This window comes from Micromesistius poutassou, assembly GCF_964030765.1.
Source record: "Micromesistius poutassou genome assembly, chromosome: 1".
NCBI classification, from domain to species: Eukaryota; Metazoa; Chordata; class Actinopteri; order Gadiformes; family Gadidae; genus Micromesistius; species Micromesistius poutassou.
In genome coordinates, this window is record NC_140271.1 from 156,257 (window position 1) to 174,806 (window position 18,550).

The 18,550-nt window shown below is 42.1% G+C and overlaps 1 protein-coding gene across 1 annotated transcript in view; it reads right to left on the bottom strand.

Annotated features, from left to right (window-relative positions):
• The window catches only part of LOC311368538 (Na(+)/H(+) exchange regulatory cofactor NHE-RF2), a 26,814-nt gene extending 8,572 nt beyond the window's left edge, over positions 1–18,242 (bottom strand). The window contains exons 1-2 of the mRNA XM_084487340.1: positions 17,582–18,242; positions 16,120–16,449 (exon numbers count right to left, since the gene is read on the bottom strand). Coding sequence (XP_084343466.1) covers positions 16,120–16,449; positions 17,582–17,788 — 537 coding nt within the window. The 5' untranslated portion in view covers positions 17,789–18,242. The remainder of the gene's footprint in view (positions 1–16,119; positions 16,450–17,581) is intronic.
• Positions 18,243–18,550: the final 308 nt, after the last annotated feature.

Sequence of the window (18,550 nt, forward strand, 5' to 3'; positions counted from 1 at the left end):
GAGAGAGAAATATGGATAATATGGAATAAACTTGACAAAACAGTAGTATAACCAGAAGGTAAAAAAAGACACACAGAGAGTAAGAGATCGCTTGGCAATGTGAATCTACGCTTTGCATTCCAAATAAAGCCTTTGGAATCTTGAATCTAGGGATAAAGAGAGGCAATAGCAGTGTTAGGTTGGTTTAGTTTGAGAGCACCGCAACTTGTCCCCCCCCCCACCTTCTCAATGGAGCGGAAGTGGATGGCGGTCAGCAAGAAAGAGTGGCCAATACCAGAGAGTATATACTGTGACCACGAGAGATAGATAGATAGATAGAAGGAACAAGTGATGATGAGAGACAGCAAAAAAGATCAAAAGAGATGGATCGATTGACTTTTTTGATAGACGGCTATATACCTGTAGAGAGATAGACAGATCTAGCTAGGTCCATAGACATTTAGAAAGAAACAGATAGATATATCGACCGACAGAGAGACGGATGGGTAAACACTGTTCGTGAGAGAGAGAGAGAGAGACAGAAACAGAGGCAGCAAGAGAGAGAGACCGGGAGAGAGATTGAAAGACTAGACTGCTCTATAACGGTGGAATTCGACTAAGATAAACAGTGTTTTGCGAAACACAGCTGGGATCCATTATCTGGGGTTGATTTCGACCCGGGCTAACCTATGATGACTGCCCCCAACGGCAATTACTTTCTAGGGCCCTATATATGTGCGCATGAATGTAAGAGTATGTGTGTGCGTGCGTTTGTGTTTTTTGTGCGTGTGTGTGCAGGCATGTATGAGGCGTTGGATGTGTGCAGGTATGTATGCAAGATTGGATGTGTATGTATGCATGCATGGAGACATCCATATATATATATATCATATAATATCATAGTAGTATTGTAGTATATCAACAATTCAAATGCACAACATGGGTGCATGTTGATGTTGATGGGGAGAGAGCAAATGTGGTTGTTCCGTGCATTGCTGTGTTTACGTGTGTGTTTTTCTACTACTACTCCACAGTGACCGACAGTGACCCAGAGCATCAGCTCCAGCCCTGGAGACAGTTCAGGGGAGGTTCTTACGGTTCTTACGGTTCTCTTGGTCATCTCTCTCTCCGAACCATCAAACACAACAAACTAGCCCAAAAGTCAAGAGACTAGCGGTTTAATATGTGGAGTGGGGCAGCGCACTGGAGCAACTGGCACAATGTTTCTTGGTTGGATGCTCTCTGTACGTATGTTCCTGTTAAGACAAATCAGCTGTAGTTGATGAAAGGTTTATTTTTTATTTGAAGTGAAGTAGAGGAAGATGCTGACACATAGCTATGGGAAACGGCTAGATGGTGTTATTGATAAACACTTTAACTACAGTTAGCCTACAAGGTTACAGTTCAGAAGACCCAACCCCCCCCTCCCCCTTCCTCACCCAAGAGACTATGGAATATGGAACAATCCATCACAGGTTAAGTGAATAACATCTAGGGCGGCATGGGGTGAGATTGACCAACCATATTGACACAAAGGGTGGTCTGGTTTCCTGAACAGTTTATTTTCCCAAGGGCCGGCGGACATTCCCCTTTGTCACCAAACTAGCTTTTGATCAGTGTGTGTGTGTGTGTGTGTGCGTGTGTTATATCTGTGTGGGTAACATGTGTAATATGTGGTAAGGGTTCATATGTGTTGTGTAATGTGTGCTGTGTGTGTGTGTGTGTGTGTGTGTGTGTGTGTGTGTGTGCGTGTGTTATATCTGTGTGGGTAACATGTGTAATATGTGGTAAGGGTTAATATGTGTTGTGTAATGTGTGTTGGGTGTGTGTGTGTTTGTGTGCATGTGTGTGTATGTGATGCATGTGCTCATGTACTCCCCTGGCCCACGAGAGCCTCTGGCCATGGTGCCGGCTGTGTTGGTGAAACCAGACCTCCTGGGTGTTAAATAATGGATCGGACTTCTAGTGGGATGGGGGCATCGTCCCACTAGTCGTCCCACCTATTAACCCCTTCACAGCCAAAGGATCGGCCGCAACGTTAAGAAACACACGAAACCTGTGATTGACCACGCATGGTCCAGCATGTGTGTGCCGCGTGCACGTGTGATGTGCCAAAGTTTTGTCAATAGGATCCAATACATTAATGTCAATTTCATAGCTCTTTCGGAGCTAATATTTCTTAGTAAGTGGAACTATGCCTATAAAAGTATAATTTCTAGGACATCCGTTTTTGAACATTTCCTTGCACAGCTGCTTATATAGATAGCAGAGATCCTCTTGTAATGTAAAGCTACAGCAAAAGAGTGGTTTGTAAGTACCATATTGACCCGATTATAAGACAAGGTTTTTTTTCCCTTGAAATGCGTCTGAAAAAGTGGGGTCTAGACTTTTAAATGTCATTTACAACTTCCTGGTAATAAATACCTTTCATTTCACCAACTCCACCTGGTTTTATGCTGCTTCCCTTTCCCATTCAGAGCGGGGCCGTGACAGTTAAAGTATTTTGTGTGCTCTCTGCTCTGTTGCAAGCAAGGTTTCGGGAGGAACAGTGGCATACATTAGTAGACAGCTAATTTCTGTCACTGTGTATGGCTTAATTGCCAATCACTTCTTATCCTACAAACTTAGCTGAGGTTACTTTCCTGCAGTGCCTCTCTAGTGTTTGCGCCCCCTGTTTTAAACACCAGCACAACCGGTTCTGCCAGTTTTTTGTTGAGTTAAAATGTGTGTGCATGTGTGCTTGTGCGTGAGTGTGTGTGTGTCTGTGTGTGTGTATTTCCGCATGCAAGCAAGTACCTATGTGTTTGACAAATATGGCTTATATTACTGTAAAGCATACACTTTCCTATTGTATTTGCGATAGCACAGTTGAACTTGACCCTTCTATGGGATTAGAAGAGATCAAAAAGATAGGACTGGATAGAAGAAAAGAGAAAACACTTCAAATTACAATAGCACCTAACAATCTGTAGGCCTATTTAATGATAGAGGGTGTGTGTGTGTGACTACATGTGATCATCTGTGAATGTGTATGAGTGTGTGTGTGTGTGTGCGCGCATTTGTGTCTGTGTGTGTGTGTGTGTGTGTGGGTGTGAACATGTGTGTGTCATTAGCTTAGTGGGTGAAAGCAGAGAGCTCTCATGTCACAGTGAAGGCTGGTTTATACTCGGTAAAGTGCTGTACGTAGACACGGAGAGCCCTCTCCGTCGTTGGAGACCCTGTCAGAGACCCTCTCTGTAGCTCTACATGCACATCCGATATTTTTTAACTATTCCATTGACGCAATGGAGACGGCAAGGGCTGTGATTGGTCCTCTAACAAAATCATTTCCGGAAAATTTTTCCCGGTTTGACTTTGCACCTTATTTACTTTGTACACTGTTTTTATTTTCACATTAAGGACCAATAAAACACCAAATAAGATTTGAAAAGCTTTGGATGTTTATTTACAACACTATTTACATGGTTAGTAGTCAACATATAAGCTCGATCGGGCGGCGAATCGCATTGCGTATCCGACATTCCCGACGGAGAACTACGAATGCTTGAGGGGTCTCCGTAGTTACGGAGTCGGATTACGGATTACGGAGTCGGAGAAGTATACTTTGGCCTTAAGAATGTGCAGTCTATGGAAATAAAATAAATAAAGGTCTTGGTTATAATCTCAATTCTCCTGCCCCAGATGTTTTAGGGTGTGTTGTGTATTGATCCAGTGACTATTGCTGACCATGGGTCGATGTGTGTAATTTATTTCATTATTTTTTAATGCATTTTAAAATCATTGTGTTTCACCTTTCAGTACTTAAGACTTTCTAAAACCGGTAATGCATCAATGTTGTAATGAATTAGACTACAGGAATCTGCTTGCTCATTCTATTAGTCTTTTGAATGTTACTTTCTGTGGAGGTCTTTAGTAATAGTCAAATGCTCTATCAGAAGTACTGATATATATAAACATGGTAGATATTTGCTATATATATATGTGTATATACTGTATATAATATATATATATATATATAACATATATCATCATTCTTGTCGAGCTCTTGTTCTATTCATTTAATTAAGTGTTGGTTTAGGTTGACGTGACCTCTGGGAACGAGACGCACCTGTGGCCAATTAACAGCTAGAGATTGAGAGCGAGACGGGTAGAGAGAGAGAACACGAGATAGGACAAGAGAGAAAAAGGACAAGAGAGAGAGGAAGAGTGATAGAGAGAACCAAAAACTGCAGACTATGAGGCTACATAGGACCTACAAAAAATATATATATAAAAATAAAATAAATACACTCCAGTCTTGTTCGTTGAATAAATGTTCTGGAGTTATGTTGGGAGGGGTTCATCAAGAGGGATATAGAAGAGGGGTATCAAAGTGACCTACTGCCTCAAAATAATCAAGAGGTTGATTTCTGTCATCGTTTGAGTCTCAACAGTTACAGTACATAGAGGGAAGGAGATTAGAATTCGAAAACATGAGAATGATCTTCAAAACTGTAAATCCCTCGACCCTAATCCTTTTGCAAACAAAGGACTACAGTTGTATTGTCATTTATATATTCCATTACCGTTTTTCTCAAATTTAAGGGACACATGAAGAAATAATTAAGCTATCAATCCCAAAGATAACGTGGAAAGTTTTGGTCCACAGTATTTAACATAATTTTTTTCACGAAGAAAGTATATAATCATGAACAGGTGGATGATACAGGAGACGGTATGGTCAATTATACGATTGTGGTATAAAAAAACCTAGACAGAAAGTTAACAATAAATTGTATACCTCAATGGCAGGCTCCCGGTTCCTCAACACAGGAACAAATACACTTTTCCTTTTGCTCAATAATTATTTTTACATCCCTAATTTTGCTCTCTCTCCCTCTCTTTCTCTCTCTCGTTCCATTTTTCTTTCCCTCCAGAATTTCGTTCTGTACACCCAACGCCAGCTGTCTTCATCTGGTATTCATTATTCTTGGCTTTCCTCTCTCTCTCTCTCTCTCTTAGTTCTCTCTATCCCTCAGGCTTAGGTAGCACATGGCCTTCGACCAGTCAACAACAGGATGAAACATAGCTTACTATCCATGTGGCCCATCAGAATTCTATCTATTCTATCCTTGTTTAACTGCAGATGTGTCTTGGTAGGACAACGCAAAGGGGGGAGAAATCGAAAACTGACTGACGCTGAATTACATTACCTGAAGAAGCAAAGTGCTGAAATACATTGTGACAAAAGTTGGAAGCTAAACTGTAATACTGTCAAAGCTGGAAGGTAGTAGTAGTAGTAGTAGTAGTACAAACGATATGCCTTATGAAAGGTGTGGTATTGATTGATGTTTGTAGAAAGAATTATAATAATCCCGCCAATTGTTTTTTTTTAAACCAGCTGAAATTATATGTACTCGCCTAACATTATTAAAAGTAGTCCAATTGGGCGGGAAACTGCTCAATCTGGCAACACTGCCTGCACGTCCTCGCGCTCTAACCTCAGCGTAAATCAATGAGACCAACTGAAAACAAACCGACATGGAACTTCAACTGTGATTTTGAAAAAAAAAGTATAAAGGTAATCTGTAATCTGTAATCAGTAAATTCTGTTTTCAGATTATTGAAGATACAAGTGTGTGAAGATACAAGCGCTGCATGCAGCACTCACCTAATTCACCACGCTAGCCAGATGACAGTCCAGCCAAAATAACAATAGAAGAGCGAGCCTGGCTGACATAAATACATCCAACCATGTTTGAAAAACTGCGATTTCCAATTAAGTTGCCATGTTTTTTCCTCTTTAATAATTTATTATTTTAGTTCCCTTCTTTCTTTTGCCTCATTTGGTTGATACATTTTCAATGCATTTAAAAGCCCAACGTCTATGAAATTTCAACGTCAGTGAAAGAAGAAGTTAAACAAAAGATATAAAAACAACTGAATAGCAAAAAAAAATATTTGGTCCCAAAAAATCCAAGAATGTTAATCACATTTCTCTTGTGGCTAACATCTCGACAACAAACTGAGAAAGTAACTCAAAACAATGTGTGGTCTTCAGGCTAATTAGGCTGACAATTACAAAAAAAAAGATAGAATAAGCTACACACACACACACACACACACACACACACACACACACACACACACACACACACACACACACACACACACACACACACACACACACACAAACAAACCCATAAAATAGATAATGGCCATTATATAAAAGTTCTAAGATGTGGATGATCATGTTGAACGAGAGTCAGACAAGAAAGAGATGAGTCAAAGGTCAGATGTTTGGGGGGAAAAAAACCCGATAACAAGCTGAAAGCATGTGTGCCTGCCGACGCCCTTGTTATCAGCGTGGCGCAGACCACTTCACTGGCCTGGGTGTGCCACCATGACACTGATGTATGTTTTCATTACACATCTGTGCGAGGGTTGTTTTGAGTGTGAGTAATGGTTATAATGTTTGTGAGAGAGTGAGTGAGTGAGTGTGTCGGTGGATGGATCTATGTGTGGGTGTCGTGGGTGTGTATCTGTGTCTGTGTGTATTTGAGTGAGTAATTGAGTTAGTGTGTGTGTGTGTGTGTGTGTGTGTGTGTGTGTGTCTCTGATTGATTGAGTGATTGTGTATGAGTATGTGTGAGTGTGAGAGAGAGAGTGTGAATTAGCCCCCCCGAGAGGGAGAGAATAGGGTTTTTGACTTCATGGAGACACAAACATGCCTGTGTGTGTGCCTGTGTTGTTTGTGTCAAGAAACACAAGATCCTCAACAGGATTTTCAGTGATGGAAGATAAAAAAAATCGAAAGATGAGCAGATATAGACACATGCAGACATAGCCTACATATAGACAGAGAGCATCAGACAGACACACAGACAATCCATAATGTGATGAGCCGACTATGTGTGTGTATGTGTATGTGTATGTGTGTATACATTTTTCCCGTTTTTATTTTTTCTCCCAGCGTGGGAGATAGCATTGTAAGTGGTGAGGAAACATGAAGCTCACATGATTACAGAAGGGGGGCTTTTAGTGGAAGAAGTGGAGTGAACCAGGCTACCCAGATGACAGTCCAGCCAAAATAACAACAGAAGAACACCAGAGGGTGTTGGGTGGGTATGGCATGAGTGTGAGTGTGGGTGCTGGGAGGGAGCTGTAGATCATTAAGTTCACTGCTTACTTCTGGATGTATTTTCTGTTTTTCTGTTGCTATGAAGGACACTGCATCCATAATTACGGTGACACACATGAACTGATAGCAACTCACCTTTTCTGTCTATCTGAGCCGGCCTCTTTCTGCATCTTTCTTTTTATCTTCTCTTTTTCTCTCTCTCTGTTCTCCAACCCTACCTCTCTCTGTTTTCCTATCCCTCTGTTATCCAACCCTGCCTCTCTGTATTTACTCCCACGGCTAGAGCAGTCTCATGTAAGGGTCAACATAACACTACAATATATTTTACACGCATTTGCTACTTGGTCTACTTCTAGCAGATACATGTTCGTATTGTGTTTAAGAATATTTGGTTGACAAATAGTATTGTGTAGGCTGCACAACACCAATCGTTCGCCATTAAAAAAAAAAAAAGAATCCCATTGCCACTTGGTCTACTGCCCAGATATTAGGGTTGTTATTTTTCTTCAAATGTGCTCTTCTAGCAGATACATGTTCGTGTTGTGGTAATGAGGTTTTGGTTGACAAATGGTATTGTGTAGGCTGCACAACACCAATCAATCGCCATTCAAACAATGAAGTTAAGTTACTCTGTGTGTAAAATGGAGAGAGAGAGAGAGAGAGAGAGGGAGAGGGAGAGAGAGAGAGGTCCACTCAGCATGTTCCTCATCTCTGCCTTCATCTATCTCTCTCTCTCTCTCTCCTGCCAGGCCTCTATTGGCCAAATGGCCAGAATAAATATATTATTTAAGAACATGAAATAAAGTCCAAAGGAAGTTAAAACATGGCATATGACCTGTCAAATATGACAGTGTTACTCGAAGGACTCACGAGAGCATGAGATATGCTGTCAGTCTGGCGTTTTTGGGGGCCACCAACCCTCTGATGTCATTAGGTAAGCCCTGAGGAGCAAAGAATGATTCTTCTGCACAAGAGCCGAACCAATTCGATGGATCAGTTCAATTCACTGAATCACTAAAATGATCACTTCAACTATTTACTCAAACTGAAGAGAATGAAAACCGTGAAGACATTCAGAGAGAAAATAATTGGTTACATAAGGGTACGTATACTCGGATATAAAATGTTTTTTCTTCTGCATCTTCTCTTTACATCTTTCTCTATACAAAAGCAAGAATGCCTGTGTGTAGCTGATATAATGTTTTCAACTTCTGTGTGTACACGTGCATGCACACACAGATGTGGGCCCCACTTCCTTCCCCGACACTGGCCTTACCGTAACCCCTACAGCCCCCGCCCCCATCCCTCACCACCGGCCGCCCCGGGGGCCATCTGCATGTCAAGTAGCATACCACGCTTCTACTACAGACACACACACACACACACACATAGGTCAGAGAAACAGAAACACACACACTCACATATGCATAGGTCACACAAACACAGATGCACAGGTCACACAAGCACACACACACAGTCCAGACCGCATTCACGTTACAGAGACATGTTATAGTGAGAAGAGACCCAAAAAGAAAGATGTTCAGCTTTGCTTCAACCTTAATTTGCTGCAATTTGACAAAAAAATGTCCTCACAAAAATGTATATAATTATAGGTTTCATAATTAAGGAAAGGTAATCAAGTTAATACAAGACATTGCATTGTGGCTGTGTGTAAAAAATGGTATAAAGAAAAGACTCTCATTACAATTGAAACACCTGCAGGCCCTTCTGTTACGTTGTGGATGACAGCACAGAGACCAGAACAGACGAGGAGAGTTGGAACTCTGTACTCTGTCGCCACCCAAGCCTTCTCTATTGTGATGTTCTTGTTACTTTAGAGCTGTCAGCCCAAACATGTTTCCAATGTCTGAGAAACTGAGAAAAAAGTCCACATGATTTAAACCATACCATGATGTGTTTGGGATGAGGAACCGTCACATTTTGCTAAAAGTTCATTGATAAGTAATCTAATGAGCAAGAAAAATTTAGTTTAGTTGAATCTGCATTATACAAACAGTTGTATTGTGTTTGCTACTATGTCATTCAGAACCATGGAAATGATGAAGAAGAAAAATAAAAGAAGCATCATTGCTAGCTTGCATTTCTCTAAACCGCCAGCTTGTTTAATTGCAATTGCTGTTCGGAGGGTGCAACAGGTCAAAGCATATCACTTTAACAGCACTGCGGAAGAGCCTTCATAAATCCATCCTACTTCCAGATTTATATGCATTGCTATCTGTTATTATTCATTCCTGACCCAGTGACCCCTCAACTCTGATCCTGTCTCCTGCCATTTCACAGGCCTGATTCTTTACCCTGCAGGACAACCGCAACTCATTCTAAACTGCAATAATTTACACATTGATCTTCCGAGCCGTTTTAAAAGCAGGATTAAGTCGTTGTTGACATCAAGAGGGCAGAAGCGACAACGATGATGCTTATCCTCTGTGAGGCTGTTGTTTAGTCTGCATGGCCGCACAGATAGAAACAAAAGTGCTTCACACATTGCATGCTGTTTTTTATAAACTCACACATGCAAACTCCCTGCTCGCTGGTTGTGTTACTGTTGACACAGAGGGGGTGATTCCCACAGCAGCTCACATGCATACATCCCAGCCAGGCGAAAAATGACTTGCAGCAACGAGTAAGCCAGCGCCCATCCATGCTAGATAAAAAGACACAAGCTTCTATCCACGAAAGATTAAAAAAGAAGCAAGATGAAAAGCCTGCAAAGGTGAAGGTGAAGCCTGAGGTCTGCAGAACCTCCATTCATATCCAGCTTCACCAGACAGACGCACTTCCCTAAACATTAAGGGGAGTAGTCATGATATTATCAATGCCAATACACACCATTACATTTAGTGGTGTGTTATGTATGTATATACAGCCCACAATACATTTTATACCAAGTATAAGAAATGTCTCTCAAATATATTATTGACCGTAATTTATTCATCATCGTGGATATAATTGTGTGTTACGTCTGTCTGAAACAAATGCCGGACCCAGATGGCCATATGGGCAGGCATCTCCACAGCTTGATTCATTGTTATTGGTTTGTTCACATCATAGCACAGGACATCGTGTGGCCCTCGGGGGAAAATGTGTTAAACATTGTCCAATGTGTAAACAAGACCAATCTAAAATCAATCGGCCATCATTGAGCTATTGAGATTAGGCAGCAAAAAAGGGGGAATATTGAACGTCAAATAGAATTCACCACCACATATAATTGTGTTGCATCTGTCTGAAACAAACCAATATAGTATTCCTCCCAAGAGAATCAATCAGATTTTATGATAGGCTATAAATTAAAACTAAATACATTAAGTGTGTGTGTTGTTGGGGACACATTGCCATACGGGCAGATTGGAGTTCTCAACACATAAACAATGAGCCGTCCAAGCAAAAGTCATGATAATGAGACAGACAGACACACATACACCAAACAAACACACAATGATTTCATCAAGCAGCAGACACACACACGCACGCACGCACGCACACACACACAAACAGATGTTTCTAGTGAATTCCAAACACCATGTGGTTAAATGCGGTAAATACAGGAAGGTCCTCTGTCTGACCAAGACTTCTGCACAGGACATGGACCACAGGACCTAGCAAGAAGCACAGTACCAAGCCATACCATTGAGGTCCCAAAGAAGGAAGACCTCTGGGATTATTCTACCAAGAGAGAGAGAGAGGTTAAGAAGGCTATTGCAGATTGATTCAGAGCACAATAATCACAATAAAGCACAACAATCTGGATGCTATGGTGGGGATATCTGTCTCTTTGTTACCTTGGGACATACAGCCAAGCAGGCTACAAATCAGGCAGTAAGTCTGACTTTTCTAGCATCTGAAACCAATTAAACACAATTGAGGTTGAGGTTGGCAGGGGTTTAAAAGACAAACAACTTGAGAACGTGAACAACATTTGTTTCTTTCGTTGTGTTCTTGCCAGGTTTTTGAATAGCATGGCATGATTAAGGTTGCTGTTGTTTTTTTTGTGGAAATCAGGCAAGTGATGACTGTCAAAAGATATTATCAGTGTATCTTCCTTGGCTGTCTTTCTGGCCTTTGAGCAGGAAGTTCAGCTCCTTACGATTTGATGTCACGTCAATTGTATTTTGTTTAGCGCTTTGATTCCATCAGAGCCTTACACGCCCACACAAATAAATCAGCATTCACCCTGAGCTAACAGATGGGCAGGGAAGAAATGAAAGGAAGAAAATGTCAGATTCAAGATTTTTTATTTATTTAGGCAAACATACCATGACAGTATGAACAGCCCATGGACAATTCATTCACCAACTAACAAAGTGATTGAGAAGTAGCCCTGCCCAGCTCAACTCGTAGAGATCATTGTTAATACTACCAGGGTAGGGCGTTTGGACCCTGGATCCCGCTTCTTAACTCTTACATTTCCGAAGTAACTCTTACAAATCCAAAACAACAAAAACATTTGAGATTTCGATTTTAGATTACATTCTTTATATTATGTAATATATTGCCTTCAGAATTCAGAAAGCGATGCATTTGATCTATGGATGCAGCCCTAATGCATATGCATGCACACACACACACACACACACACACACACGTATGCACACATTCCAGCACACACACACGCATGGAGACCCCCTGGGTTGTCTCTGTGGTGTAATAAATCATCAGCATTTATTGCATTCCTCTCATCAATATGAGAGGAATGCAATGAAAAGACGACCAGGGTGACAGAGACCATAAAATAGACAGAATACAGACAGTGTCCTGTATCCTCCAAACACATACACTCACAAAATATCAAACGCAGCACAAACAGCACAAACACAGGCAGGGGATATTAAGTCAATAAGATAGTAATTATGGTGTGCCTGTCCACATGTTTTTGTTCTGTGCTGAAAGCTTGTTTTTATTTACATCTATTTCTTTGTTTGTGTATGTGTGTGTGTACAGCAATCTCTGTCTGTGAAAATCCCTAACTAACTAACGAGCTAGCTAAAACTCGTCTTACTAGCTGGGGTAGGAGTCTGGTGTTCAATTCCCAGCCAAAAGGTGATGGGTTTAAACACCAATGTATATCTGTAGGCGTCCTTGAGCAAGATTCCTAACCTGGGCCTAGTTTCCCGATAATGATGGATCCATGCTCGTACGATCATTCTCACAAAGGATATTTCGATGCTTCATAGCATTTCCCGAAACTCCTCTTAACATGAACGCGCGTGCTATGCTCTTACGACGTTCGTAGGCTTGTAACTGTCTACTGACATGGTGCTGAAATGGGCTCTGTAGGAGGGGGAGACGCAGGAATGATGTTTGATATTTTGTGTCAACAAAAAAATATCTCCCCATCGAGGCCAACAGCAGAGTAGCCTACGAAAAAAATAGACTAATATGAATGCTACAAATATTAAAACACAATTGAGTAGGCCTAGGCCGACATATGCTATATCAGTCCTAATCCTGAACGCACCGTGCGTACATTTTTTCATAGCATTTTCCCCCCTGAAATGTGTCTGTGTGACAACTATAGCATTTATCTAAATGTGGTGATTTCTGAAACATGCTTTATGCTGCAAAGAGGGCAGACTTTCTCTGATTCCGCATTAGGTTTCATTGATTGGCGCGCACTCTCTAGTCTTGAATCTTTGGTGTAAACATTAAAAATGCAATATTCCATTAATTCATTATTAATCAAACACAGAGGCATTGACACGGTAATTGCTGTAGCTGGTCTAGATCCTGCCCAAATTGTTGGGCAGGGGTATGATGGTGCGGGCAATGTAAGAGGGAAAGGCACACATCGCAGCACAGTTCCCCGCAGCAGTCTACGTTCACTGCAGAAACTACGCTCTCAACTTGGCGTTTGTGCACTCCACTAAGGTCAGGGATGTTCGTAACTGTCTAGACACGGTCCAATAAATAGTGAACTTCATCACAGCCTCACCGAAGCGCCTACAGTGCTTTATGGCAAACATTTGCAACAAAAAACGCCTGCAGAAATTCTCAGCATGATTCATGTAGGCTACAGATGTCTTCTGTCATTGATCGACATTTTAACCACGATGGTTGAATTAAAATCAGAGGGAGACAGCAAGTGCAGCTCGCAAGCGACCTCCCACATGAGCAATGGATTCATTTGATTTTATTATATGCCTTGTGATAGGGTTGCCTTGTCACGTGGCTGTTTGATGGGTACATTTCGGTTGCGCATGTATTTTTGGAATTTTAAATTGCTGCAATAAATAATATTTTTGTTAACTTCTAACATGTCTCTGTCTTTGCTGTTGAAATCTAACAGTAGTCTACGTGTGAACGGAGACTGGCTTGCGTGGTAGCGATGGAGTTGAGATAGGACAGGAAAGCATCCAGGGGCAGGGCCGGATTATCCATAAGAGCACTTGGGCCCGTGCCCAGGGGCACCAACCACTCACAACCAGTGGGGGGGGGCACCACAAAATAAAATCGTATTGATGAAATACCATACATTACCCATTTATGAATAATAATTTCACAAAAATAACAATAATAATAATAAATAAATCAAGATGACCACTATCACACTATCACAAGTGTGCGCAAATGCGCAAACGCTGAACTTGATAAATAGAAGCCCGCGATTATGACAAATGTTTGGGATAGCATACTAACCAGGTTCAAGTAATAGTAGGTTCAAGTATAGTTGAGGTATAGTATCCAGGGGCCATGAATGATTGCAAAGGCTCGTAAGTAGATAGAGAGAGAGAGAGAGTCCAAGAGAAGCGGGAAGAAAGAGGGACAGAGAGAGAGAGACACACACAGCAATGAGAGCGGTCAAGTAAAATAAAGGAAGGTAGGTAGAAATCTCCAGGGGGATGGTCTTATAATGGCTGATTGAAGACCTCTACCTTTCCTTCTATTGGCTGACAGAAGATATCTAGATATCTGTCCTTCTACTAGACTTTAATTCAAATAAAATCTATGAAATAAGGACATAGGAAGAAGTGGATGACGAATAATTAAGGAGAGAGCGCAAGAAAAGTAAGAGCACGGAAAGAGAGAGAAAGCAAGCTGGAGCTGGGAAGCGAGAACTATAGAGATAGTGAGAGAAGGGCAAGAAAGAAAGAGAGGAAGAGGAAACGAGCGCAGAGCGAGAAAGGGAGAGAGTAGAGAGAGAAAGAGTTGTCTAAACTAAGCTTAACTTGTAGCCGTATCGTATTCCCTCCAAGTCTACTGGGACACTTGTGCTCATGACGCCAAAATAACTGAGTTGAAGCTCTGTTGACATTCACACACACACACACACACACACAGACTGATACACACCAACATAGAAGAACTTTGCATCAGCATGTTGTATAACAATCGTATAACATTTTCTATATGTTGTTAAAGTTGTATAAAGGATAGCACTGGTTTATTGGTTATGCCGATTATGTGCTCTCGTAGGAGCAGGGCCAACCCTAATGTTATGTAAGAGCTGAAAGCGGAAGTCAATATGCCTTACTTTTTCAGAGAGAAGCCCTCCAGAAGTCAACTCAGATTCGGTGAGAGAGAGAGAGCGAGAGAGAGACACACACACACACACACACACACACACAAACACAGGATGTAGGTAGGGACAGTGAAAGTGAAAGAGAGAGAGAATGAATAAGAGACAGTGAGAGACGGAAACACATCCAGTCCCCTCCGTCAACATGAAGTACATATAAAACATATTGACAGAGATGAGCAGTGAAACGCCGTTCAAAGGGCTTTTTTTTACATTTACACTTTGCCTCTGAGTCTAAGGTGGAATAAGATACATTTTTGTATTGTTTTACATCCACATCCAGACCATTCAGACATGGGCTACCATGCCTGATGTTGCAATGCTAATGCTTACCCAATTTCAAATAACATCAGAGAGATGCATCGTACTTGGTTGTGTATCGAAAGATGCAGTTTTCATGTATTGAAGATAAAAAGAAAATACATAAATAATTAAACAATTATATTTTCATGAGAGGAAGAAATACTTTGACACTGACATAATGGCTTGACACAGAAATGCGTTGTAGTGGCACCAATAGGATGACCAATAGCAGTTTAAGGTATTTGAGATATTTTAGACTAGAAAGAAAATGATCTGCTTGTCATGTTTCACTTCGTACCATGAGCTGCTGCAATCCACTGCAAAAGCTTTTTATTATTTTTTCCCCTTCTGGAACAGAACCAGATCTGCATTAATTTCAACACTATGTGGAGGCGTTGTGATGTAGGGCAGCAGTAGACAGGAGCCAAATCTGATACCATTCCACAGACATTCAATTCATTGCTGGGCTAAGAAACAACACAGAAATGACAGACAAACGGTTATGAGTCTCTGTAACTCAGCTGGTATAGAGTACATGACCCTGCCAGGGTTAAAAGTTTGATTCCCACTGTGCTTAAACTCAGTGTGTCATGGTATTGTGAAACACTTTGGATGAAGGTGTCCTTGAAAATACAACAAGAAGATTAAAAGGAAGTGAAAACTGGCAAGGAAAGAAGTCCACCAAGGATACAAAGCACCTGACCTATCGAGGGTGAAAGAGAGGGAGAGAATGAGAGAGAGAGAAAAACTCAGAAACAACCAGGGAAGAGAAAACTAGAGAAGGGGGAACCAGAGAACCAGAGAAGAGCAAACCAGATAACCAGAACAGATGGAACCAGAGAACCAGAGAAGAGCAAACCAGATAACCAGAGCAGATGGAACCAGAGAACCAGAGAAGAGCAAACCAGATAACCAGAGCAGATGGAACCAGAGAACCAAAGAAGAGCAAACCAGATAACCAGAACAGATGGAACCAGAGAACCAAAGAAGAGCAAACCAGAGAACCAGAGAAGAGAGCAAACCAGAGAACCAGAGACGAGAGAAAACAAGAGAACCAGAGAACCCGGGAAGAGAGAACCAGAGAACCAGATAAGAGAGAACCGGAGAAAACGAGAACAAGAGAACCAGAGAACCAGAGAACCACAGAGGAGAGAACCAGCCCCAACCAGGCGTCAGTTACCTTCTTGGCGGCCCTGGAGGCTGACCTCCTGGGCTTGGTACCCTGGGCCCCGGGGCCCCCCTGCTGCCCCTGCTTTGGCACAGAGCCGTTCTCGCTCTTCTTCCCCCCTGGGCTGGGGGGCGACCTCGGGGGAGACGAGGATGCGGAGGCGGAGGCGGGGGTGGGGGCGGGGGCGGGGGCGGGGGCGGGGCAGGGCAGGGCCGGGCCGGGCACTCTCACAGCCATCTCCTCGGTAGCCGTGAGACGGAGGCTGCGCAGGAGCTCGTCTGTCCTGCGGTCCACCACCAGCAGCCTGGTCTCCCCCTCCAGTGCCTTGATCCTCTGGACCACCTGCGGTGGGGCAGACCAGGGCAGAGAAGGACAAAGAAGAAGATGAGCGTTCAAGCGGACAGTTCATACACGCCAATTATAAATGAGGTTTAAGGGAGCAAGATGGTAGGTGACAAGAGAAGAAAAGGAGTGTAGTGGTTCATGTCGGCTGAGGACTGCAGTCTGTCTGTAGGCACCTTCAAGCAAGAGGCTGAAACCTCCTCCTCGTTTCTGAAAGCATTCTGAGTGGCTTTGGATAAGTAAATAAGTAAATAAAAGAATAATAAATACAGCTGGTCCACTTGCCCTACAGGGTTAGGTTTAGGGTTATGATGAGCAAGAGCCCTACAGCTCTTCGACCTGTCTCTGTATTCACTGGAATTCGCCATGGATCAAAGTGTCTGATAAATGAAATAATAGTAAAATACTGAAGAGAGGAGAGAGAGAGAGAGTGAAATTATGTTTGAATACAAGGAAAAGGATAACTCTTTCAAAACATGCGACAACAACATTTACATTGCTTCGCCAGAGCGGCCCAATATGGTAGGCTAAACTGATTAAGTCATTGGGTCACACACACAGACATACCAAATAGCAAAAAAAGATGTATCATGTTACACATTTATTGTATAGTATGCCTACTATTGTAATACACGGAGATCACAAAATGATCACGCAAGCAGTGCTCACGCTGCTACTAAAAACTGCCGCCCATATCTAGCAAAAACGAAACCAGTAAAAAAACACGAAATGAACACATGAGCACATCCATATCTTCAGTCAACAGAATACACGCAGCATAATGTACTCCACAATGACACATTGCTTCGACTCTAATGGCCTTCCATATAATACTGCAAACACAACAGCAGAGAACACGTTGGGCCCGAAGGACACAGGTTAAGGATGGACTGGCACCGTCCATTTATGAGGTGAATATCATTGAAAGTTCCACTGTTATATTCATAGCCCTATATCAATTATTGTCAGCTCTTAATCGCTTTAGTTGACCTGGTGGAGTTTTTTTATGCTAGTTGAATAGTGCGTTTATAACTTAAGAAAGTAATATAAATAGACTTGTAAGTCTAAGTGGCATGCAACAATTTAGGCAATTAATTTGAATAACACTGACCATAGGTAGGCCTATACTTACTTTGTGGTGCGTCTCTTTCTCCACATTCTCTCCGTTCACCTGAATGACGCGATCCCCTGCGCGCAGTCCCGATGCTTCTGCCGCTGTCCCGGCCTCCACTTTCCGAATGTATTGCCCGCTCTTTCCCTTTTCGCCGTGCAAGTGAAATCCATACCCGTTCTCCCCCTTCGCCATAAGGCAGAGCCGCGGTTTCTCATCATCAGCCATTCCCCCCGCTGTCTCAAAGCTCCCTCGCACACACCCTTTCGTTCAAAGTTTATCAAGACGCCGATAAGTTTATAATGTGGAACCCCAAACGCAAGTCAAACTCTAGCAGATCGAACCCGCCACCATATCACAAGCCTACGCTTTTTTATCATTACGACCTACGCTGTTGTTAAACATTAACCACTCGCAACCCCTGAATAGAATATAAATCCAAGCGTGTAAATTCCAGTGGAATTCATGCAATAAAACTAGCCGTGAAAAGCAGAGCAACAAGTCATGAGTTCGTGTGTGAGTGCCCAAAAACGAGCGAACCGTAAACTGGCGACTCCGAAATCGATCCGTGGTGGCTCAGACTTCAGTTATTATAACCCCATCATCCTCATAATGGTTAAAAAGAACGAATAATTACTCGACTACAGTGAAAACCTAATTGGTCCCAAAAGGCAAGAAAAAACGGCCGGTCACTCCTGTCCATCACTCGTGTCCTCATTACCTTGAAGCATTACAACTGGTCGTCAAATATGGATTAAATTACCATCTGAACAGGGTCAGGGATTTGTGCGCAATAGCGCCACCCCCATTAAATTTGAGGAACGTATATAACTCAACATTGACCCCTAGTGGTTATTAAGGTTATACTACGATGAAACGTCAAATACATTAATTTAAAAATGCATTTTCTTCGTTATTATTTGGCTATATTTATGAAAATCTTTAACATGAGTAATTCCTCGTCCACACATTTCTTGTTACATTCCAAAG